Here is a 26,086-nt window from a genome sequence, read left to right on the forward strand (position 1 = left end):
GGCAATGTTTATTTTTTTTATTAAAGACTTCAATGTGTATGAAGAACACACATAATGGCACATTAATAAGAAAACATGAAACTGATTGAAATTAATGATGTTAAAAGCGCATTTAAATGTCCTCTTTCTTCTTTCTTATGAAAAAGTCCTACAAAGTGGTTGTTTGCAATTAGGACAATTTTGTGTATGTATTCCAAGGCTAATGAGTTTTGAGCTTCACATGTGACACACACACTACAAGAGAAAGGCTCTCCCTGGGTACACTATGAGAAGAAAAGGTGTGTGTTGTGAATGTCATTACCCCGCCACGGTGCTGAACACAGCTCTCTTAAAATTAGAAAACCCAGATAAATTTTAAACGCTTCTTGCTTATTAATGCATTCTTTATAATATTCTTTCTAATACCGGTATATGGACCGAATCATAAATAGCGATATGGTGTACATCGTGAAACGCCTTTATTTGAGAACCATTACAATCAACAGATTGTTTTGAAGTGTGACATCTTGTTTGAATTTGCATTTAAATATCGAGATGAAAATCAAAGCCATAAATCCAAGGACTGTAACTTAACATCTCAATGATCCCGACACTAAGCACCGTTTCATCTCTACAGACGTGTTGCCATGCATGAACTAGCTGCATGTTGGGTATTGAAATCCACATGGATGAATTGCTCCAATGGCTTACATTTAACAAAAATATTTAACCATTAGGTGTGACTGTTTGTTTTACTGGTTGTAAGGACCAGGAAATTTAATCAATCTCCATCCATTAAATCATAGGCCTCTGAATTTCTATCAATAAGCTGTTAAATGTATGGGATGAGAGATATATATATATATATACCATATCTATATATAAATACATCAGGTGTACTTATATATCCGTATTTATATATAGATATGGTATATATATATATCTCTTCATACATTAACAGCTTATTGATAGCAATTCAGAGGCCTGTGATTAAACTCGTTCTGAAACAAATTCTACGTTTGCTATGATCGTGTAATTAATTTGTGAAAGTATAGGCTCTGGCCACACCATTGGCTGCAAAAGTTGCGGCACATTCTATATATCTGGGTATATGATATCATATGTACACCGGGATACCCTTGGCTAAGGTCAACCAGTCAAGCGGCGCCGTGAAAGAAAGGGTTCACAGTGGCTGGTCTCTTCATTCATTCAATTATTTCCAGTCATGTGACGAGGACCTTTGCGGAAGTTTTGTTTCTGCATGGGTTAAAACTGAACGTTTGTGAAACTGTACGTAATAATATCAATTAAGGACACATTTTACAATGCCTGCCGTATTTCAGGGATCTCAATATAAGCCCAATAAGCAGTCGTGTTGATTTACAAGTGTGCAAAGACGTTCAAGTGTTTTCTTCTGTTGTGATATGCATGAGCCAACGAGCAAAATGCTCTTACTATATAAACCTCTTTACGTTTAAGTTACAGACAAGAGATTCCTTGTGTTATAAACGTGTCGTTATAAATTATTTTAAAAAAAGAGACGTGTGCCACTCCTTTTAAATGCATATGGATGTACGAGATGGTTGATCAAAATAAAACAATTTCGTTAAAATATCATTCCCATCTTGCAGAGAACATTCGGCTGTCGTCTTTCGGCAAGGTGCTGGTAGACAGAGGGGTCATCAAACGTGATGATTACAATGTCTTGCTACAGAAGAACACCAGAGAGGATTGTGCCAAACTGTTGTTAAAACTGTACAAGATTTGTAACCCAGGGATAATGTTTCAATGCTTAAAGGACTCTGGTCATGAAGAGCTTTGCAATGACATGGAAAGCGGTTCAATTCCCGTACAGAAACACAAGATGTACGCAACACCACCCGCCTGTGGTCTTTATTTAGACAGTCAGAAACTCATCGAGAACTTTTCAGATCGTGTGAAAATGAAAATCCATAACGCTGAAGCTAAAGATTGTATAACAAAGTTTGATGTTTGGAGCGAGACTTTGCTGAAAGCCATCCAACGTGGAAGCTTGAGTCTGAGCGAGGAGCGCAAATATGCAGACTGTTGTTTTGTGTTGCTTGATGCATTGGTTGTTCTGTATCGTACACACAGTCTGGATCGGCAGTCCGTGTTTGGTAAGAAAGAGTTCAAAAACATGGAGTATCTCATCTCTAAAACAGCACATCCATCACTGACACGGATTCGTTACCAAAGTCGCTACGGTGTGTCTTTATTTCAAGGAGGTGAAACGGATAAAGGATTACAGTATATTTCATCAGCATTAGGTGATGCAAACTTATTTCTGTCTGGTAAAGATATTGGGAATATTTTATTTGCTCTTGTGAATATCAAACTTGAACTGTATGCCCAAAATCCGGATGACGAGTTAAAAAAGGAGATTCTCGATTACGTTGAGTTAGGGATTCGATATTTCGAGAACGAAAACGAGGATACTCGAAATAATTGGCGTTGTATTTATTTAGATAAGAAAACGTGTTGTTACCTAGGTCTGAACAGTGATGGCAAACCTATCGAAGGTGCCGTTGTTAGCGAGGAGGATCTGGATAGGGCCAAAGATTGTTTACAAGAAGCCGAGCAACTCGATTCAGTGATGGACATTCGCAGACGCATGCATTTCTATCGAGCCAGAGCAAAATACCATAACCATCAGAAAAACTACAAAATTTCTGTTGGATTTTTGGAGGAAGCATTAGAACTGGCCAAAATGGGCAGTTTTCACCACGACGAGAAAATACTGATCCAGCAGTGTTCACCCTTCAGCAGATCGGAAAAAGAGGCGATAGAACACGCTATAGAGATCGTCAATGAACCGGAATACAGCGTGAACACCGACAGAAATCGTGAACTGGACACCAAAGACCTGGATAAACGAGCCCTAGAGGTCATTGCTGCAGCCTTACATATGGACACCTTCACTCAAGTTATTAAAAGAGAACCGACGGAAAACTAAATGTGATCTGTGTATACTGTGAAAACATTTGAATTCGAGGAGGCCAATTTTCGTGTTATGCATTTTATTTGCTGATTGCGTAACATCGAGCTATATGACGTTCAGGTGATGAAAACATTACTTTTGAATATTTGGGCAAAATATATTTATACTTCAACTTTTCCTTTGATGCATGTTTTTAAACATTTTTCAAAGTCTGTAGTTATTTTTTAGAGATCAATATTCGTACCTCCAAAACCTCGAATTTAGATCTCGAACTTTATTCAATAGTACACGTTAAAACGGGGCTAACCATTCAGCAGCTATTCACAACGGGCATTCTGCATGTACATGTATGTATTTGATAATAATTCCGAAGAAATATAGAGGCAGATTCTCGGTGTACTTGCGTCACATTAACTATTTCAATTGTCTGATAAAACTATTGCCACGATGCATATACCGGTATATGCTTACAAAGACTGAGTCTCTTTTCCCCGAGAGTCTTCAGTAATATTGTTATAGGGCGGTTTTTCACTTCTTGATAACTTTACATAATTTCTACATCTTTAAACTAAAAACCTTTTCAGAACAAAAAAAACCCATTAATTTCTTTTGCATTGTCTCGTGAAACTTGATTCTTCTGAAACTGCTTTACACCCACAAGGCCCTAAGTTTGCTCAAACTGTGGGCCTGTGTTCCTTTGACAATCTTTGCTCCATGAGTGATGAATGATAATTCATTTTTCAATTTGTGAAGTCAAAGAAATAAAATCAAGAATTCTTTTGGATAATTTTGCTTTTTAATGGCCAGTGCCAGCAGATATGTTGTGACATCGCCAAAGCGTAACATGAAGAAACAACAACAACAAAACATACATGTAGATCTAATATTCAATGAAAACATAGACAAATAAAGAATACCAGTATAACGTCCAAAAAACTACCGATATACAGTTATATATAATATATCAACTGCAAAACAGGAATTCTGTTTTTGAAGCCCCCAAACTTTCAACAGACAATTGAACAGCTAGATGTGACTGTCACCGAAGGTCAGTCGATCTTTACACGGCGACCAATTTCAGAAACTTAGCTTGAACATACTGAAAATAATTCAGTTTTCGTGCCTCAAACAACGGACGCTGTAAAAATAAAAAGAGTAGGTCAGACTGAAAAAACCCGCTGACGAGCTGATGGTATCACTGCTTTGTGAACCCTCGTGTAGAATTTCCACAAAGTTTTTGCCTTTTAAAGGTTTTTCTCATTACCACGGAAATCTAACTTTTTAGAATGTCTATTATTTTTAAAGGTTTGTCATCGTGATCCCCTTATACGGATTAAGATGTGTGTGTACTCTTTTGTTGTAGTCTCTTGTTCACCGACCCAGCGAAATTATCGAATTCAGAATGTGATGAAATATTGTCATATTAGTATGTTAGATGAACATTAATTTCTAATAAGGAAACAGTATAGGGTTTTATGCACATTAATTAATTTCTAATGAGAAATCAAGAGGGTTTAATGCACATATTTATATGCTGAAATTTGTAGGCACTTCTATTGATTTATAGAAAATATGCAGAGTAATTTTTTGTTTTGGATATTTTTTAACGGGTGAGAGTAGCGGTCGGTTATGCTATACGATGCTATAAGACACGCCCATTTTGTGTCACTCATGTTTTATGAAGTTATTGGGTTTTCGGGTTCAAAATTGATGTTATCACAGACAAAGACAGTTGAAAATGTAAATATATGAAAATAAAAAGTTTTAAAATTTGGAATATACAATGATTATATAGTGAATTAAAACACCATTTTAATCGATTCAAGCAGGTATAATGAAGCATGTTTTATGGTGGACTCGGTCGATAATTTATAATCAAAGTACTGAAGAACTGTCGGGAGTTGATTTTGTCGATGTTTATTTATTTTAGAATCAATGATATGTTATTTTGCATGACAAGTACATGTATACGTAGTTTCTAATTTGAATTACGCATATTTGTATAATATGAATTTTTGAAATTTTTCGACTAGAATGTCGAGAAACCTCCATATGAATCATAATAAATAATATTTAAAGATAAAATTAATTCAATCAAACTATGTATCAGTGGTAGAAATATTTCTCGAAAATTGTATGGATCCAAGCAATATTGAACTCTAGTCTCGTTCAACCAAACGCTCGGCTGACACCGTAAATCTCCGACAAGGGTTTACGGAGACAGCCGAGCGTCGAGTTGAACCAGACTATGTTGAACTCTGGCGTAGGAATACATACGACTACAAAAAATATTTAAATTGTTCGTACCATTTAAAATCTGACTATTTTAAGGTATTTGTAAATAATTATAAGTTTCCTTGAAAAACAATGCTTTAGCATACATTACATCGAATTCATCAATCATTTTCAAGAACTAAGTCTTGTCAGGAGCAATGATTTGTGCTGAGGTCCAAACACTGTTTCACTTTCGGTTTGTCCGAGTGACTGCATAGGAGAGTTGATTAAAAATCAACTCCCAAAAATGCAAATATAAACTCTTCAAAACTGTTCAACAAGATGTACATATGCATTAATAATTATTGTGCAAAATGATAGCACTGCATAGTGCTCGGTTTTCTCTACCACAAAGCTATCTTACATTTATTTAGATACATTGTAGATTTTCACAAATCTATCAAATATGTTTCGACTTTCTTTAGTGTCGTCAATATTCACATATCGGAATTAGCGATAGATGAAACGGTTACGACTGTACTGTATAGTGTTTAATATGACAGGGAAGCGATGATCACCTTCATTAGGATGTATTAGTTAGTCAATTATTGACTGAGTACAGGAAACGGTGTTTATATCAGGGAAACAGAAACACCATAGAAATGTGTTCATTTTTTAAAGTGCACTAAGTTTTTTAAACAAAGTTAAGATGAAAGGAATTAGGTTGTTGTGAAAGTAAATAACTTACGCTGGCTTAGTCAGCTTCAATTTAAAACTAGATTTTGTCGGCATGTAGAGAGGTTGAACGTTATCAGTGCATATCGTCCCACACTTAACATGTGCATGCTTTGTTGCTGAATTTATTTTACAGTAACTTTTACGTAATATACAGATTTAGTAACATGTTCATGGACTACCAATGAAAAAAAAATTTAAGACTTTTTTGAGGGACGTAGCAGGTACATTGAATATAGAAACATTAAGGCATACACAGTGATTTCAGTGCACTTGTTTTATATATTTGTCACAATATTTAGTACATCCTCTCAGTCTGATAATTACATGCTCTACAATACAGCGAATACTCACGAGAACAAGAGAAGCATTGTCACGCGGAATTGAAGTTTTACAAATTTTTAATTCGATGAAAATTAAAGAGCACTATTGAGACCATTGCATATTGTATGTGGAGGGTATATTATCATTTGTCAATGACAGTTATACTGAACCAAACGGAACAACTCCAAGACACAAATAATCATCCGTTCCAATTCAGAACAAGCCTTACAACAAAGGAATGAACATTCAACTCGAGAATGAGCTCGATCGTCCATTACTTGTTTCATTATAACGCAATGTCTTCAATTCAAAAAGACGCTAATACGTTAAACAAATGCTATGAAATTGTGTAACTGGATGATAAAACCAATTTTGTATTTCTTGGTCTTGGAAAGCTTTGTCGTTTTAAAACCAAAATATCTGAGATTGTCTGCATGTTCTCCTCAAACCCCCCCCCCCCCAAATCTACCTTGCTCTTCGTCATACAAACTGTTTGTAAATACATGTATGTAATAAATATTGTAGCTCTTGTACCATTTATATGGTTTTATGAAAAAATATAAATGAACTGAAACGAATTGAACGCAAAAAAGAAAAGAAATTTTACGATCATATTACGATTTCATAATATTTTGATCAGTTGTTGGCACAAGTTGCTTGTGAGGGAAACGCGCGTGTATTCCTCTGGTTTGAAATATAAGTATGTAAACACGATATTGTAACAAAACATATACTGTGTTATTTGATTTGTTAATATGATACAATGTCCTTGAACAAGTTAACATGGTATTATCATATAACTTTTAGAAAATATACTGTCTTCCGGTTGTACAATAAACATGTCAACCGATATTTTCCCTACACGTGTAATATAAACCTTGGGAGTGTTATAACTTCAGGTACGTAACCCCCCCCCCCCCCCCCATAAACCTTTTCTCGCAGCAAACATTTTTTTAGATTTACATATAAAAATTGAATTATCATTGAGTGCCCCCCTCCCCCACTTCTTTGGGAGTATGTTAAAAATTGAAATAAAAATAAGGAAATTTTGAGTGAAATTGAAGTTATAGGTATACTACGCTACCCCATCTCCCTCCCCCCCCCCCCCCCCCACACACACACACACACACACAAACCAAACGGATTAGGATTTTCATGATTTGGGGAAGTTGTCTTTTTTTAATTCACTTTTTTGTTAGTCAAGATTTTTTGGATGAGTCTGCCCCCTCTTAGAAACGATGCTACATGTCTGAATTTTAAATTAAAAGCTATAAGCGATCTCAGGCTAATAAAGGATGCGATATAAAATGTGCCATGTAATAATTAATATGAGTCATTAGTTCCAATTCATAGAAACACACTTGCACTTAGCTGCAATAATTTAGCCCCTTCCATTTTTTCAGGTGATGTCGGGTAAAAAATAATCTGACATGCAAACACTTGGTATTTCATCAACCCCTCCTTTCTGCTCTTGACTCGTCTCAAGTAGAGTTATATTGGACTCTGGGCTTTACTGAACAGAAAGTAGAGTGTGCAGGAGTCATTGTTGTAAACAATAAATTACTGAACAGGATGTTGTTGAGTAGCTTTTCTGCATGACAATATTTATGTATTTTTCTCTATTCACTTTTCAGAACAATCACTTTGATATATCTTCACTCACAACTTTATTAGAAAAAATAAATGAATAAAAGAATATAATTTAGTAATTTTTAAGGAAAATATTCTAAAACTTATCATATTACTAAAATTTAATTCACAAATGGAATGTACAAATCACTAAATGTATAAATAAGCACTTGTCATGGAACAATCACAAAATCATTGTACATACATAATGATATTGACAGGAATGATACTTGAAATCATAATATCATTGCTATCTTGTTCACCTGTATATTATGCTGGATATGGTTACAAATCCTGATAGGTGAACTGGTATCCCCAGCTTTCAACGGAATCAACAGCATCGAGTACTTTGGTTTAAAAAAATATACTTGCTTTATAAACAGACAAAACAAATACACAACAATGGTCAACAACCAACACATCCACTTAACGGAACTGCACCCGGTACAATATATACAGGCACACAAAATGTTAAAATTGTCAATATCCATAAGATTTCATTGGCTGGAACTCTGTTTTCATGCATTTTATTACATGTAGGATTTCAAAACGGTTTGGTTAGTTGTACATGTAACAAATCAGCAATATCACAGAACATATTGAATTAATATTGCAGTAGATATGGTTGCATGTTATATAAATTCCTAGTTTTAAAAAAAATCATGGTTTAAAGGATGGCATCAGATATTGCAAATGTGATTTGTGGCATTGAAAATGTAATGTAATACAATTTGAAAAAAATAAATAGAATGAAAAACCCCAAAGAACTTGGTATGTATGCAGGGTAAAATATGACCAAAAAACACAGTTACAACATATGGTAAGAGAACACACAAGGAGATATCAATCGGTAAACATTGAGAGAGTCGGGAGTTTCTGGATTATGAATTGAGTCCCCAGTCATAATGCTTGTATCCCACTTTGTACGACTTTCCATCCAATAGCTCTTTTAACTGAGATTTCCTCTCCCCATCGGGCAGATTGGCTAGAATCCACTGTAAAACCTGTCACAAACCATTCAATATTAAATTCTTAATTCAAACAATTATTCGAAGTCAGGCTTTTTTTGTTCTACTTTTTTAATTGGGAAAGTTCTGAGAAAATAATTAGAACATGAAATGAATTGACCTCTTCTTTGTTTTTCCCAAAATCTTCTTGATACCAGCTGAGAATTTTGGTGAGCATGATTTGTTTTTTGTTCATGTCAATGGTGAGGCCATCATCACTGTCCAAGAAAGCTTCAGCAGCCAGTTTCAGTTGATCCTCTAACCCCTAATAAGCATAAATAATAAATCAATCTTAATCACATAATGAAATAATAATCATGCACATCATATTATATCAGTAAGGTATACAAAGTATTATGTATATATCTATTGGATGGTTCAGAACTTTAAGAAATGCTTTATAATATGTAAAACATTTTGCAAAGTTATATTATTAAAAAATTATGACTGCTTGGTAAAACAGTTTAAAGATGGAATCAGGCTCCACCGTCACCAAAGTTTTCAAATCCCTCAACTCATTCCTCAACTCAAATTCTGTAAAGGAAAGTGCATAAACTTGAAGTCAAACCTCAGATTTGAGGCCGAGTATTGACTTGAGGAAAATTGGTGACGACAGAGCCAGACTTTTGTAGGATGTACATTGTATGCATCAAACCAATTTATTTCTTACATCAGTGGAGTATGTTTTGATGGGGGGACAGCTTTTGGCTCCACACACAAGAGCAAAGTGAATGAAAGGCTCGGGCTCATCTAAGGCGACCTTCAGGCGTGGATCAGACTGGGAGAAAGGACGAAACAGCATTCCTACAACAAAACCGTGTCCTTGGACTTTGCACTTTCTGTAATTTATATTCTTCTTGCGAACAAAATACTGCCTCGAAGGACACCTGGGCCTCAAATCAAAAAACACTTCCTATATTGGCTTCACTGTTGTGCAAACACCTGTTTTTATGCAGTCAAGTTGGTATTACTTAAATGAATACCAATCATTTTATCATTTCAGTGAGCATCATTTTTTAACTTCCCTTTACTGTACTTACAGATGTATATGCACATTTAAATTAAAAACATTTGTTTTCTTTCCTGGTGTCATTAAGTAAAGAAGCTCTCTCTCTCTCTCTCTCTCTCTCTCTCTCTCTCTCTCTCTCTCTCTCTCTCTCAAAACTTACCCACTCCTTTTCTATTTGCTCGCAATACTCCATTCTCTATATCTTGCAGTGAGTAAGCATGTCCACCAATGATATAACGGACAGTATTGAAAAACTGCAAAATTTAAAGAATCGGATATATAGAGAATCATCAAGGTGTGGGGGCAGGGTGATAACACATCAAATACATGTATACCTATAATTGATTTAAAATCTAAATACCAAAACTGAATCTCATCATTTTCCTTGGTTTAATATCTTGCATTCAGTTTTTCTTCTTGGTGTCTGATATTATTAGATGAAGATTTTTCTAGATTCAATGCAATTATAAATGTACTACTAATAGAATCTCATCCTAAAACCAGAGCCCCTGACCCTGGGGACAGGAATTTCACATCTGTACTAGAAACACTCTTGTTCATCATTATCTTCTACATAGTTTGTCTGCTAGATTCACATTAGTAGATAAGATTATCTATACCTGAAGTTTTTATGCATTTTCAATACATGACCAATGGAGCCCTGCACGTCAACATTAGAATCTTTCATCCTAGAGCCATGCTTTTGATATATTTGGGATGGTAATTAAAATCACTGATTTTACAGCCCCTGTTTATATTTTACCACCTCAAAGTCTACATTTTTAAAATACATGTAGTACAATAGTAACTGTATGTATATTGAGTATGTATGGTATGTGTACCTGACAATTTCTATACATGTATTGAGTACTTATATCTATTTACTCCCTTACCTTGTATCGCTGCCACAGATTTACAGGAGGTCCAAAGGCAACATTAGCATGAATGACAAGAGCATTGTAGATATTGATGAAGAAGGCCACTTTCTCATCCCCGCTGGCATCAACGACATTCACTCGCTGCAACTCTTTGGTAAGACGTATATACTTCTTAAATTCATCACTGCCAGCAATTCCTTTGTAGTTCACTTTCTGTCAGAGATAATAGTAAAACTAGAATTACAATTTTTTTAACGACAGATTTTCTTTATAAAAATCATCTCAAAGTTCTACTTGCTGCAGCTGTGAATTCTTGTATGAATTAGTACTTACCTTACCATCAGACGACAAGAAGGCTGCGTATATCTTTAATATAAGCTTTCTGATATCTTCTCCCAACTCACCAGCTGAAACATAAGACAAGTAGAAAAGTATTAAAACATGAATAAGCAAGAAGCATCTCAATCATGAATTATATTGTTCTGTACAAATTGACATCCTATCTGATCTTTCTTCACACAGAGAAAATTTGCATTCTCTAACTACATTTGTAAACAATTTGACATATTACCTGGCTTTGATGGCCAGGATGACTTACCTGATACTGAATCACAGTGACATTCAATCTGGTCTTGGTTCGATTAGTAACATCTTTTCCTGTTTTTGTTTCATACAGTGTAGCTTACTAAAATTGGTGCATATCTACCTGGTCTTTGGTTCATAAAATTATAGCTTACATGGCCCTGACATATTACCTGGTCCTGATTCACAGAATGACATCATACCTGGTCTTGGTTGACAGAATGACATCATACCTGGTCCTGATTCACAGAATGACATCATACCTGGTCCTGGTTCACAGAACGACATCTTACCTGGTCCTGATTCACAGAATAACACCTTACCTTGTCCTGGTTCACAGAATGACATCTGACCTGGTCTTGGTTGACAGAATGACATCATACCTGGTCCTGGTTCACAGAATGACACTTTACCTTGTCCTGGTTGACAGAATGACAGTGACATTCAATCTAGTTTTGGTTCAATTAGTAACATCTTTACCTGTTTTTGTTTCATACAGTGTAGCTTACTTACATTGGTGCATATCTACCTGGTCTTTGGTTCATAAAATTATAGCTTACATGACTCTGACATATTACCTGGTCCTGATTAACAGAATGACATCATACCTGGTCTTGGATGACAGATTGACATCATACCTGGTCCTGGTTTACAGAATGACACTTTACCTTGTCCTGGTTCACAGAATGACATCTTACCTGGTCCTGATTCACAGAATGACACCTTACCTTGTCCTGGTTCACAGAATGACATCTTACCTGGTCTTGGTTGACAGAATGACATCATACCTGGTCCTGGTTCATAGAATGACATCTTACCTGGTCCTGGTTCACAGAATGACATCTTACTACTTGGTCTTGGTTCACAGAATGACATCTTACCTGGTTTTGGTTGACAGAATGACATCATACCTGGTCCTGGTTCACAGAATGACATCTTAATTGGTCCTGGTTCACAGAATGACACTTTACCTTGTCCTGGTTCACAGAATGACCTCATACCTGGTCCTGGTTCACAGAATGACATCTTACCTGGTCCTGATTCACAAAATGACACCTTTCCTTGTCCTGGTGCACAGAATGACATCTTACCTGGTCTTGGTTGACAAAATGACATCATACCTGGTCCTGGTTCAAAGCATGAAATCTTACCTGGTCCTGGTTCACAGAATGGCATCATACCTGGTCTTGGTTCACAGAATGACATCTTACCTGGTCCTGGTTCACAGAATGACACTTTACCTTGTCCTGGTTCACAGAATGACATCTTACCTGGTCTTAGCTGACAGAATGACATCCTACCTGGTCCTGGTTCACAGAATGACATCATACCTTGTCCTGGTTCACAGAATGACATCTTACCTGGTCCTGGTTCACAGAATGACATTTTACCTTGTCCTGGTTCACAGAATGACATCTTACCTGGTCCTGGTTCACAGAATGACATCTTACTACTTGGTCCTGGTTCACAGAATGACATCTGACCTGGTCCTAGTTCACAGAATGACATCTTACCTGGTCTTGGTTCACATGTTGACATCTCCCCAGCATTTAGAGCCGTAGACTCATCATCATCCATCAGCCTGTACAGAGTGTCCGAGTCCTCAAACATCTGATTGGATTTTAGGTTGTGTCCAAAATGTTGATCAATCAGCTTCTGTCCCATCTCTACTGCTACAGATCTGTCTATGAGAAGAGTTCACAATTAATGAATACATGTGTTCATACCATAGATATGGATGAAATGTGGGTCTTCTTTACATGGATCAGATGTGTCCCAATAACAGTTTACCTAGTCCCTTGGTTTTGACGATCCAGTCTACAAACTCTTTCCCCACAAAGGTGTTCTTCTGGACCAACAAAAATCTCCGGTGGTCCTTGATCAGACCACTGGCTCTGAGATTCTTTACCAGGACTGCATACTCGTCCGGCTCACAGGTGAAATCTCCCACATCTGTAAACAAATCACTGGGAGCAATAATCAATGTACCCAGACTGAAGAATCTCTTCTGTTTCTGAACTAAATGTTGAAATCCTAGCTTGCTTGAAACTTGAAAGTAAAGCGCTGTACCTGAATCTGGAACTGCAGTATCCGGATCTGGAATTTGGGGGGCATCTGGAGGAGCTTCATTAGTGATGACATCATTAAGCAATGCATCAAATCTCTCCTTGTCATTGATCTATACAACACACAAATTGAAAGTTCAAGAAACTGGGTTTTTGTTTTTGTTTAATATTATTAGTGGTTTAATTTAGCCTATATAAAGGACTAAGTGCGGTTTTATGCAATCTTTGCCCCCCAAAATCAAAGTTTTAGAAGGAGCTTTAAAATTACGTGAAAGATAGTTAAAATCATATTGGAAATAAAGGTGTAAAAGGTTATCAAAACAGTGACGTCATAATGTAGAAATGACGTCATGAATATTGCATTATTTTGATAAATTGATGTTTTGTAGCAAAATATGGGTGTTTTCCGATGGTTATTCGACTGGGAAACATCGAGCGCAGGCTTGCTCAAGTACCATTTTTTAGTATAATATGTTTAACTATCTGAAGAAAAACATATGTTAAAATCGCACTTGAGCAGACCTGCGCTCTATACTTCCGAATGCAAAATATAGAGCAAAAATGAGAATATCTTCATTTGTTTGCAAATTTGCGGGAATTAGGTCATTTAGGTGACGTCATAGATAAACAGGGAGTGCGCAATGATGACTTAAATCATTATTAAAGTTATAGGCATCCTCTTTACAATGATTGATGAAGATTTCATTTTTATACGATACTATATAAAAATTGGTTGAAATCGGGGGCAGATATAATTTGACCATACCGCACATAGTCCTTTGTTTTCAAACTTGAATGTGTTAAAATTACTAAAATCAATGTTTAACTTGATATCAGCTTTGACAGCTCAGTAACAGAGCACCTGACTATAGAAATATTCCAAAACAGGTCCTGGATTCGATTCCTCATCCTACCAAAATATTTTTCCTTAATTTTTCCTAAAAATTTACATTTCATAACCCACCCCCACCCCCACAATTTTAAGCCACATTAAACTTACCAGCGATTGCAGGTCATCGTTTCCTCCGACATGAGTAGCATTAAAGAATATCTGAGGAACGGTCTTCTTGCCGGTTTTTGAGATGAGTTCCTCCCTACACTTGGGGAATTTATCCAAGCTGATGTCGGTGTAGGGAATTCCCTTTTCTTGTAGAGTATTTTTTGCCTTCATGCAATGAGGGCACCCCACAATGGAGTATACTACCACCTGTCCTTTTAGTTCCATTCTCTAGCTTGTTCTAAATTGCGGCCAACAAACCGACAGTAATTGTCATTCCATAATGAGATGGTAAACAAACACCGACAATACGGAAGACTAAACTAAGCGGGACAACTCCTGTTGTACAACGTGTCAATAACTTGGTCCTTCCCGACAACGCGGAAGTGGTTTGTTTCCCGTTAAAATTTATAAAAAGATTGAGATAGGGGGAATCCATCTGTCAAGATTAACAAATAAATATTTTAGAAGTCAATAAAATAAAAATATTATTAAACCCGAATGTTTCTCATGTATTTTGAATTTTTTTTTACATTTCTGTTACAGGCCGTACTAACAGGGAAATGAAGCCTTGAAAATAAAAAAAACAATAGCCTTATGGTATTGTTTAGAAAATTTATTAATCGACATCTTAAACAAAGCATGTAGCTAAAAAAGGACAGTCTGCATTCGATTATCGGGGTGAACTTTAATAATATACATGTAATATATATAATATTTTTAATAATGAAATCATACGCATCCGCAACTTTACTGATTGACTATATTCTGAATAGCTTACTAAGTTAGAATACATACGACCTATTAAATTTTTCAGCATTGCTCTAGATTTTTTACTTACGTCTATAACAATTTTGAAAATATATTTATATACAAGTAACTCTTATTTCTTTCATTTCAAGTTATGGATTGTAGATTCATCCTCAAATCTGAACAACAAAAAATTGCAACGGCGATTCTGAAGGTCGATCATTTTCAAGAATATGCTTAGAATAATTCTAAAAGAGCTATAAAGTCCTTGCAAACAATATACGTTTACTAGTATATAAAAGAATGATTAATTAATCATCCACAATGTTTCGAATTCAACACGGATACATGTAAAAAGTCAAGTATCTTTCGCATGCAACTTTGACCCACCGGATCCAGCTTTGCTGACGTCCGTCTCAAATTGACGTCTTTGAGAGCCGGCTGGCGAGTCCACGCCTCATTATGGTGACGTAATGAGGGGTCTACAATTACCCTAATATGTAGTATCGGCCCTGCATGCAAATCCGTATATCAAGGAACAATGACACACGTTTAACTTTATGTTTCAAAGTTTATTTCAGAATAAAATTAGGAGTGGATATCAGAAGCAAAATGAATAGCCTAGATTGAGAACAAGTCTATATAATCAAATACAAAACGGTAGGCTGGTAACTTAACACTGAGATACATGTATATGTACACAAAATGAAATGGTCAACTCTGACACCATTCTTTGACTTCTGAATACTAAATCACCATATTGTGGCAAGACCTCCAATTCGCCAAAACAGGGAAGACGTTTTGCCACAGAGTTAATTATACTACATGTACTTAGCCCTCTGGTCCACATCAAAAGCTGCTTTATTACTAAACAGAATCTTCACACACACTGAACACTGAAGACAGCCACAGAAGCACACATACTTGGATTGGACTAAGTTACTGGTTGTATTTACAGGCCTATTCTTGTACATATTTGAATGAACAATTTCTTTGACAATCTTCAGAATGGTCCAATCTGATTGCACGCACTAATGATTCTGGTTTTTTTTTTAAATACGGACACACATTCAATATACATGTATATAGATTCTGTTATCCATTTTTATAAAGAAAGTTTAAACAAAAGTTGAAATCCAGATGAAGAAAAATGTTGAAGTGTATCCCTCAATCTCCCCACTCATACCGCCCTAATCACATTTGGCCTTCCATACTCTTCATTAGTGTATACCTCTCAGTATATACCTCAATGTATACCTCTCATCAACGTATACCTCAATGTATACCTCTCATCAACGTATACCACACACCAATGTAACAGTTATGTAAACCTCACCTCACACCAAATAAAAACTGACAACACAGTCTAAAACAAAAGACTAGGCACCAACAGAGATATCATTAGATACCATGAAATCAAAGTGTGTGTCAAAGTACAAAGCGTCCATCAATTTCATTTCAATGACAAAAATAAACATTGCATGAATGAAAAACAAAAATTTTGCCATATTAAAATAATTATTTACAAATTAGTGAACAAATTAACAAAATGGTTCCCTTCAGCATGGATATTGTTCTTGTCTCCAATATCCATATTTGTAATCTTTGTAGATTGAAATACAAGGTATGTGTATACACGTATCTGAATGACTCTAAAGTCGAGATTAAACAAATACCATTCACATGAAATCAAAATATATGAACACAAACACAATGTACTGCATTTTCAATACAGGTTACAACTTGCATATTAAGCAGCAGTTTTCAAAATCACTAAACTTATTCTTATCGAAACTTAATTTACATTACTTGTACACATAGCCCAATACTGCAAATAGCATTGTTGGCTGTTTTTATACAGATTTCAGCTACTTACTTTTAAGAACAAATAACATTTCTTTTATAATCCACAGAGGTCAAAAATTGTAAATTAAATAACAAATCATATCTTTCTTATATATTTGATAAAGCTATAAGTTTATAGAAGGAAAAAGATCAAACCTTAGTATTAAAAAATCTTCATATCAATTTCTTGTACTTTAGTTAACACAATTACCGTAAGTAAAGTGTTTGGGAAATAGATACAGGAAACCTTATCAAGTCCATATACCACCTCCCCTCTCACCCCTACCCCTAACAATTTAACAAATACGCTTGTGTGAAACAGCAACACCAAATCATAACAATTCTGTGCAAGCAAGGTATAGTGAAATGAATCACCAATAAGATAATATTCTTCCTTACATCTTTCGTTCTCTAAAACCAACAAGAGGCATAAAATATCTTTCATATCAGTCAAACATTCAAACATCATGTTGTTCCATTTCTGAAAGATTGTTTTTGCAACTTCCACAGTCTTTTAATATTCACTCATATATTTAAAAAAAAATAATTTTAATAATTGCAGAAACATTTGGGACATAATTAGATTATCCAGCTTTTTTTCTAGTGTTGCTGAAGTTTAATTAATTTTTCATCAAATAATGTATTATATTATTGCAGGCAAGTACCCTGAAATACAATCTGTTAAACAGTACTTTTTAAATATATCATTAAATTTGATTTAGTTGAAAACATGCACAAAAATAAATTCTGACCAACTATCTTTATAGACTTCTTGCAAAAGCTAGAAGTAAATGGTACAATGTATCAGCAATTAATTTTACTTTATCACATTGTGTTACCAGCCACTTCTCATATTTTACTTATTCAATTAGTTATATCATTTATTAAGTTCATAGCATTCTTATATATTGATGCTCGACTACCAGTACATTTTATTAGATACCTGCTGTGGATTATTGTTAGTATGTTTAATTAAATAATGGGAGACCCGGCTGTGAAGTGGATAAGATTCCCGACTCCTGAAGCTCCAGAACAGAATCTCCAGAACCATGTGGCTACTTAAGCTTTGTTTTTATTCACATGACAAAAACAGTGATGTCCCCATAAATACAGATACAGAAGTCTTTTAACAACATTTACTGGAGTGGTTAGGCCGGCTCCCTCCATTTATCACTTGTCCTTCTGGTCTTGTATCCCTAGATGGTGACTGAAGCAAAAATGTTCAATAGAATGATTAGAATCCAACACAGTTATATTAGGCAAATTATAACACTCAAATAAATGAAAAAATACTTTAACTCTACGTAAAATATAGAAAAAGAATTGCAACAATTCACAAATTCAATAGAGAACTCATATCATTAAAATACTTATGAAGGAATAAGAAGTTAAATTGAATATACCTTATTCAATATTGCTTGTGCTAAATCCATGAAGGCTTTCTCTACATTAATATTGGCTTTTGCACTTGTTTCTAGGAATGGAATTTCATGTTCTTTGGCAATCTACAAGACAAAATAGAAACAATTCCTTTCAATACAGTCTGAAAGAACTATCTGAAATAGATAAAGTTGCCAGGTCCATATTTCTTTTTACTTCAAAACTCCTGCTTTATTTCTATTGAATGAAGAAAATTCTTTTTATCCCAATCAACCTTACAGTAATTATATACATGTACATGTACTGTCAGTCAGGGGTTAGGTGTATGTATGTACTCTTCTTAAACTATACAAATTATATTATCAAGAACCATTTAAAGCTGTCCAGCTGAGCATGACCTATCCTATCTCATCTCATTACTGATATATTCCAACCATGTGCATGAAACCAAAGGCTTTAAAATTTATACTCAATCAACGCCCTTCCCAATTTCATTCCCTTCTCCAATATGTGTATTGGTATATGTTTTATACACACTTTAGTTTTTCTTGTCAAATTAGTGATACAAATTACAACTAAGAAAAGTTTGTAAAAAGAAAACGTATGTGTAACCCGGTAACAGTATTACACTACCTTCCGATCAGGGTTGGCTGGGAAATACCAGTGCTGGGAGTTACCGGTAGTAAATACCGGTATTTCCAGTCCTGGTAAATACTACTGATTTTCACTAAACTCCAATCTATCAAAATCTATTTTACAGCCATATGCATGAGAAGCTGACAAGCACCATTATTTCAATTTCCTATACACTCTAAGTGGTACAGATGTGACACACAGATAGTGTACATCTACACATGTGTACACTCACCGCCTCTCCACGGTCTTTGGACACCTGTCGTTTGTTCTCCATGTCACATTTGTTTCCCAAAATCATCTTTTCTACATCCTCATTAGCATGCTGTAAAATAAGAGACATGTAAGTAGCTGATGAAGATGACTATGATATGAGGCATACATACTTCAAAACTGATTATGATCCCCTGTGATCTGCAGTTCATGAGATGTTATGAAGAACATGTAATACAATGTACTTGTATTAAAATATGGTTATCTGTGCATTAAAATTGAGAAAATGAAAATAATTGATCTCATCAATCATCATTAATCATGCAGTCATTTGTCACATTTTTTTTAACATGCAGACACTGCATAAGTAATCAAAATAATACACAGTAACTAAATCATGGTAAGAATCTGACAAAATATGAGTTCTTGTTTTGGTCCACTAACTTAAACAACAACAAAACATTGGCCTCACCTCATCAATATTCCGTAGCCACTTGGAGATGTTTTCAAAGGTTTTGGGATTGGTGATGTCATACACCAGCATGATGCCCATGGCGCCTCTGTAGTAAGAGGTGGTGATGGTGTGGAATCTCTCCTGTCCTGCTGTATCCCTATTCACAGATCAAAAGGACTTTGATGAGCAACAAAGTAGCAATTGAAAGCAATCCATATATAGAAATAATAATTGTGAAATCATTTTTTATTAAGTACTAAAACAAGTTTACAACCTGTCACTGCACAGACAGATGATAAACCATATCATTGATTTACTAGATCACTTTAGATCAACGAACGAATTTCATAAAAAATGCAATTGCTAGGAAGGGAAACAATGGAGAACCAACCATTAAGATTGTTTGAACATATTAAACAACTTAAGGTAAGGTTTGCGGCTTGCATTTTTTAGAGGTTGTACCAAAGTTACATAACATTTTGTTCACCATGCTAAAGTCTTTTTTTATCATGAAATTCAAATGAATTTTGCCGGTCCCGTTTTATAACTACATAAGGTCAAAGTTCATGATTTCCAATTTTCATTTTGATGAAATGTAAACAATTTCGTGAAAATTTGTACATTTAATATGTGACTATTATGGGGGTTATTTATGCTTAAAATGTTCGAAAATAATATCACTATTAATATCATGATTCACTTTTATTAATTTCTGATGAACTATCTAAAAATAGAATAAAATGCAACAAAAGTCTTAATTTTGGACTACTATTATGTAAACGAAAACATCTTATTTGAAACCTTTCGAAGTCCACCAATTTCAGGAAAAACGTATCTTAGAATATGTGTAATCTGATGTTTCTAAAACACTATTCAAAACCATATGATGCGGATTTCGTTTTCGTGGAAATTGATAAAATGCTTGTGTCCTCCTATTTTTTCATTGAAACTAAAAAACCCCGCGAAATAAAAAAACCTGAAATCAATTATGACGTCATATAAATTTTGACGTCATAACTGAAATAAAGGGTAGTTGGTGTTACGTCACAATGAAAATGTGTGAGTTATCTCCCTGTAACCGCAAACCTTACCTTAAACTCTCAAAGAAATCTTACCATATCTGTAACTTTATTTTCTTTCCACCAAGTTCAACTGTTTTGATTTTAAAATCTATTCCTACAAAGAAAAACATGAAAATTAAAAATCCTTTAAATACTTTCATATATCATGATTATTTACATAAATTAACAGTAAAAACCTTCTATCAGTTCTGTTTAAACATAAGTTAAGCAATATTCTTGAGGTTCAAAACAAATTGACAAACAACAGATATGTTTATTAATAAGTTTTATGATATGTACTCCTGCCAACCTTGTATCTACCACTAGCTATGCAGGTGGTGGATCAACAGTTCTGTAGGCTGTATTATCGAGATTCAAAACCCCAAGCAGATGCTGTTTTTGTCTCAGTTACACTGACTCTTTTGTCATACAATTTTTAAGTGTCCTATCTCATTTCTTTACCACTGAGACTGACTTAAAAGAACATATGGTAAAGTGGGAATTGAATACAACATATATGCTGTTACTCTTAATTATTAAACTTGATTGAGAGCTAGATTTAAAAGCCAAATGACCCTTTATTAAACTAAAAATGGAGGCAATATCTTGTTTAGCTTCACATTCCAGTAACTATTGAACCTAATATTCTTTTATAATTTTGACAGCCAGGCTAAAGAATTTCTATCAATTTCATTATTTGGGTAGTCAGACTCGAATATTGTTACTAATAATACTTAATACACCTAACTGCGTAGGAAAGTATGTAGATAAAATTCATTATCATATTTTTTTTAAAAAGTTGTAACAAAAGCAATTTATTCAATCTCTAGTCTATTAATCCTAGCCTACAGCTATTAACCTCTGATAGTTTTAATTTAAATTCCCATGAAGTACATTGATTATACACAATACAATTTGTTTTCTATTGAAAACAGACACCCAGCAACATCCCAATAGACAGTTCATGATTTGAATGCTGGATCATTTGATCTACACAATATCATATTACTGCAGCCGTCCAGAAAAGGAAGTGGGTAAACTGGTAGCACCCAACATCATCAACTTACCAATGGTGGAAATAAAAGTTGTGTTGAAAGCGTCGTCGGAGAATCTGAATAAGAGACACGTTTTCCCAACACCAGAGTCACCAATAAGAAGCAATTTAAATAACAAATCGTATGTTTTTTTCGCCATCTTGATCTTTCCTCATTCAACTCCCGAAATATTTGTCAAAAGATGGCGGATCGACCTTCTAATTAATCGTAGTAAATATCAATTTCACTCCCAATTCAAATCAGAAAGTTATTTTCTTTTCAAGAATCATGTCCATGAATAGGTGTTGATCTAAACATTAAAACTTTGCCTATTATTAGCCATTAAATGATCAATAAGGATAACAGTGATGGCAAAGGATTGAAATGGCGTCACTTCCGGTAAAACGTATTATAAAAACCAAATAATTCCGAATTACAAATGGGTGGGGTGGTACGACCTCGACATATGTAACAACGCATTAGTTCATTAGTCATGGTCGAAATTTTTTTTTTAATCATTTCAAACTTATTTATTTTTTAGAATATATCATGATTTAATTTTCATACAGTAGGGTAACGTTACACAGTCTGACTCAGTAACTGTTATACAATTTTTCCAGAGACATAAATAACATTTATATATTTTCTTAGTTATTGTCTCTGATTTTTCTAAATTAATATGTTGTTCTTTGAAATAAGAAATGTTTATATTTGGAATAAAGAAAAAATCTAGCCTCACGATTTTTGCACACACCGCCGCAAACATGGCTTTTCAATCTAAACTGAAAATACTCCCCACTTTTTCTCGCAGCAAACATTTTCTTTAAGAATTGACATATAAAAAGGTAAATCAACATGGAGTTGGCCCCCACTTATTTGGCAGTTTAGGAGCATATGAAAATGGAATTGAAAGGGAGAAAAATAACAGTGAAATTTATGTTATATGAAGAAATTATAGGTACGCTGTGATGATATTAATTATTATATCATATATAGCCTGCAAGCAGGACTATTATACGCGAAACATTATACTATAATGCAACGAAAGGTACAAAAATTAAAAGTATGCCCCCCCCCCCCAAGAAAAAACAAAACAAAAAAAGTCTACTGCCGTCCAGAGTCATGAAGGAAAAAATCCATACGATTAAACTCTCTTATATAGGGAAGTTTTGGAGGCAAGGATTTATAATAAGTCTTTGAATTTTTTTTACACTTTAAGTACATGTAAATATGTGTTATCGATAACAATTAGGAAAAGACTTGATTTTTTGTTATTAACCATACATGTACATTTATTTATATCCTTGACACACACATGCAACTTTTACTACAAGAGCTTGAATCATTTTTTATTTCTCAATTTGATTTATTTACAACATATTTATCAGAGTTGTTATATTTATACATATATCAAGATTTTGTTGAACCACTCTGGGTAAAGGTTTGAACGGGATTTTGATTATTTCTAATCCAGAGGTTTTGTTAAAAAATCATTATAGTTTGCACTGTTCAAATCCATTTTCACAATATCTTCAAAAGAGTTCCTTGATAGTTTATGCATGAATTTGAATTCAATGTATCATTTATAAGGAAGTCCATATAATTTACATTATTGGCGATTGGGTTCTAAGATATAATTTATAACACCTTTAATACCCTATTTCTCCTGTAACATTTCCTTATAATTTCTCCTTTACAGGTGTCTTCACCAAAGGATGTTTTATGCCAGCTTTGGTTGAATTTGAGGGCTCTGTAGAAGAACTAAAATGTAAACAGTTTACAGATAGACAGACGGTCGGACAAAACATTAGATGAAAAGTTCACTTTATAGCTCGATTATTGGAATGCTACTGAATAATCGTGGACCCAACATTGAAAATCATGAGTATTAAATCATGCCTCATTTTAAACGCGTGAAAATAATTCAACTAACCCAAATGAAGAATAAACTCCAATATAATGTTTCAAATAAACAGTACACATATTGTTTTTTTAAACTCACAACATTTATTTGCAGCAAGTATTCGTAAATCTAAATACTTGTAGGTGAAAGTTAATATTTCAAAAATATACATGTACCTTCTGTATAACTATTTCCCGACTTTTCTTCCGAACAAGCAGCTAGCACCAATACAATACGTCCCTTTTTTCATCTATGTTTTACAACTGTGTATACCAAAAAACGTTTCATAGTTATGCATATAAATTTTGTGAAAAATTTTTGAGAATAAACAAATATTTTTGTGCAAATAACTATACACGAGTGCGACTCTGCTCATAGTAAATTATGTACATTAATCTTTGTTAGAAAAGTGACCCGTTACTGTTGAAGAACTGTAATTACCATTCCAAAAAACTTTAAACAAGTAAAAAGCTGTCAATGTGACAGCAAACAGGGTTTTCTTTTATGTGAACTGTATCTATAATCCATGTCAACCCTGAATTGATAAACACTACTTAACGCATCCAGTGAAATGGAGTACCCTATATGCAATATTTTGCCAAAAATGACTAAGTTTAAAAGCTGGTATTTTTTCATAAATTATCAGAAATCAAAATCCTAGCAATACGCACACCTCTGATATATGTACAATTTATCTACAAAAGAACAACTTGCCATCTTGAAAACTGTCGGAGGAGTTATCTGTTATCCTTTTGGCAGCCGCCCACCTGCCATTTTCACCATTTCAAAAACCGGAGTTTTCCGTTGGTAAAACCAGTTAAAAATTGGGCTGTTTTCAAATTCATTACTATTGTTTTCAACTTTTCAATATCTGTGGATAATCTGCTTGCACTACATGTACTATTACTGCTAAATGGCTTTCCTTTGTCATAAAAAAAGAGAAGAACGCACCCAGAAGTTAAACAAGTTTAATTCATTTTTCTCTCTATAAAACTGTTGATTATTACAACCATGATAAGTTTAAAACGTACAAGTACTTTCCAAGTACTATGTCTGGTATCATATGAACAAATGTCATTAAAAAAGACCAAAATATAGACTGACAATAACTACAAGCTTAATCGTATTGTATTGTTACTAGACCACTATGTGTGCTGGTTTAGGCCAAAGAAAACCCAGAGGTTGTAGAAATATTTCTATACAGCATCTAACAGTAAAATATTCACTTAAAATGTAGTCTCAGTATATATTTCTACATATTACAAGCACCCACTTATAAATAAATCCTCTTTTATCAAGTGATAATTTCAATTCAAGTCTTGAAAAAAAAGTTACCCACAGCGTCAGTTTGAATGAAAGAATGACAGTGAACAATAAAATCTTATTCGGCTGTTTTACCCAGCCATCTTAAGTGTTAACTTAATGAGCATAATAAAACATAAATTTTTTAATATTTGTATATTGTGAGAAAATTAGAAATGCAAATCACTAAATTTTGGTCTTCATCCATAAAATTTAACAAAGCAATGCTTTGGATTTATTTTACAATAATGTTTTACATAAATTTTTTTGTAAACCCCAATTGTAAATCAAAGTCCATAGTAAAGTCACCTGATGTGGTCAACCGCTTAACAAAGTACATACCAAAAAGCTTTAATAACAATTCTAGAACAAGCTCAACACTACTTGATATGAGCAACAATAGAAGGCATGTCTTCAACACAGAAATACTTGTACATAGATGTATTTGTATAAATATACTGAGTCGGGTAATAAAAGAATCTCACAGGTCATCCTCAAGCATCAACAGGAGCGCATTACAGTGTATAAGTATGTCATCTGCTAAGAGTAATTGAGCAGCATCTCCATCCACTCAGCACAGTGAACTAGGCAAGGAATAATATGGCTGAGATAAAACAAAATTCAAAACACTAACACACATTGAGTACCCAGAAAAAGGATTGTTTTGTGCCCCCCCCCCCTTTTTTTTAATACAAAAAATATAAAGCTTGGCAGTTTTCCACTTTTATAGTCAAAAAGCTAAAAACTTTAATAGATGATCTAACTGAAGAAAATAACACTATACATTTGTAAAAGACAATGCAAAATACATAAGACTCTTTTTTGCAATTCATGCAAAACATTAACTCACAACCCACAGTATGTGAATGAACAAATGATAAATAAACTGAGAATCCTTAATTTCAACAAAGTTTTTTTGACAATACATGTACATGTATAATATTAAAACTGGACGGGACATCGCTTTGGGAAATGCATGCAGCACCTTCATATGCACTTTGAACTAATAACACTCATATAACATTAACTTAATACAAGCAATACAAGGAATAATTTTTTTTTCATTAGAAATCACTAAATGCGTATCTAAAGTCAACACTCATACACTTGATATAAATGTTCAGAAACGTCA

The 26,086-nt window shown here is 34.3% G+C and overlaps 2 protein-coding genes across 2 annotated transcripts; both read right to left on the bottom strand.

The window, feature by feature from the left end:
- Positions 1-7,944: 7,944 nt before the first annotated feature.
- Positions 7,945-14,759, bottom strand: LOC105347460 (uncharacterized). Its single transcript, XM_011456569.4, has 10 exons — positions 14,383-14,759; positions 13,387-13,495; positions 13,108-13,269; positions 12,831-13,001; positions 11,068-11,141; positions 10,750-10,947; positions 10,017-10,110; positions 9,518-9,651; positions 8,969-9,112; positions 7,945-8,844 (listed from the first exon to the last, which is right to left on the bottom strand). Exons 1-10 carry the CDS (start codon positions 14,605-14,607, stop codon positions 8,722-8,724), a joined length of 1,434 nt encoding a protein of 477 aa, XP_011454871.3. The 5' UTR covers positions 14,608-14,759; the 3' UTR covers positions 7,945-8,721.
- Positions 14,760-15,680: 921 nt separating this feature from the next.
- Positions 15,681-22,163, bottom strand: LOC105347459 (ras-related protein Rab-10). Its single transcript, XM_011456567.4, has 6 exons — positions 21,783-22,163; positions 20,770-20,830; positions 19,673-19,811; positions 19,223-19,312; positions 18,378-18,479; positions 15,681-18,181 (listed from the first exon to the last, which is right to left on the bottom strand). Exons 1-6 carry the CDS (start codon positions 21,907-21,909, stop codon positions 18,101-18,103), a joined length of 600 nt encoding a protein of 199 aa, XP_011454869.1. The 5' UTR covers positions 21,910-22,163; the 3' UTR covers positions 15,681-18,100.
- Between the last annotated feature and the right edge of the window lie 3,923 nt (positions 22,164-26,086).

The sequence above is a fragment of the Magallana gigas genome, chromosome 7 (genome assembly GCF_963853765.1).
Source record: "Magallana gigas chromosome 7, xbMagGiga1.1, whole genome shotgun sequence".
Classification (NCBI taxonomy): domain Eukaryota; kingdom Metazoa; phylum Mollusca; class Bivalvia; order Ostreida; family Ostreidae; genus Magallana; species Magallana gigas.

What these genes read in the sequence shown, in the direction of transcription:
- LOC105347459 (XM_011456567.4), bottom strand. Translation starts at nt 21,909, where the DNA reads ATGGCGAAAAAAACATACGATTTGTTATTTAAATTGCTTCTTATTGGT. An exon ending in GGCTACGGAATATTGATGAG is followed by an intron (nt 19,313 to 19,672) that starts GTGAGGCCAATG and finishes CTTATTTTACAG; the next exon opens with CATGCTAATGAGGATGTAGA. An exon ending in CACAAGCAATATTGAATAAG is followed by an intron (nt 18,182 to 18,377) that starts GTATATTCAATT and finishes TTTTTGCTTCAG; the next exon opens with TCACCATCTAGGGATACAAG.
- LOC105347460 (XM_011456569.4), bottom strand. Translation starts at nt 14,607, where the DNA reads ATGGAACTAAAAGGACAGGTGGTAGTATACTCCATTGTGGGGTGCCCT. An exon ending in ATCTGTGGCAGCGATACAAG is followed by an intron (nt 10,111 to 10,749) that starts GTAAGGGAGTAA and finishes TAAATTTTGCAG; the next exon opens with TTTTTCAATACTGTCCGTTA. An exon ending in TTGGGAAAAACAAAGAAGAG is followed by an intron (nt 8,845 to 8,968) that starts GTCAATTCATTT and finishes GGTTTGTGACAG; the next exon opens with GTTTTACAGTGGATTCTAGC.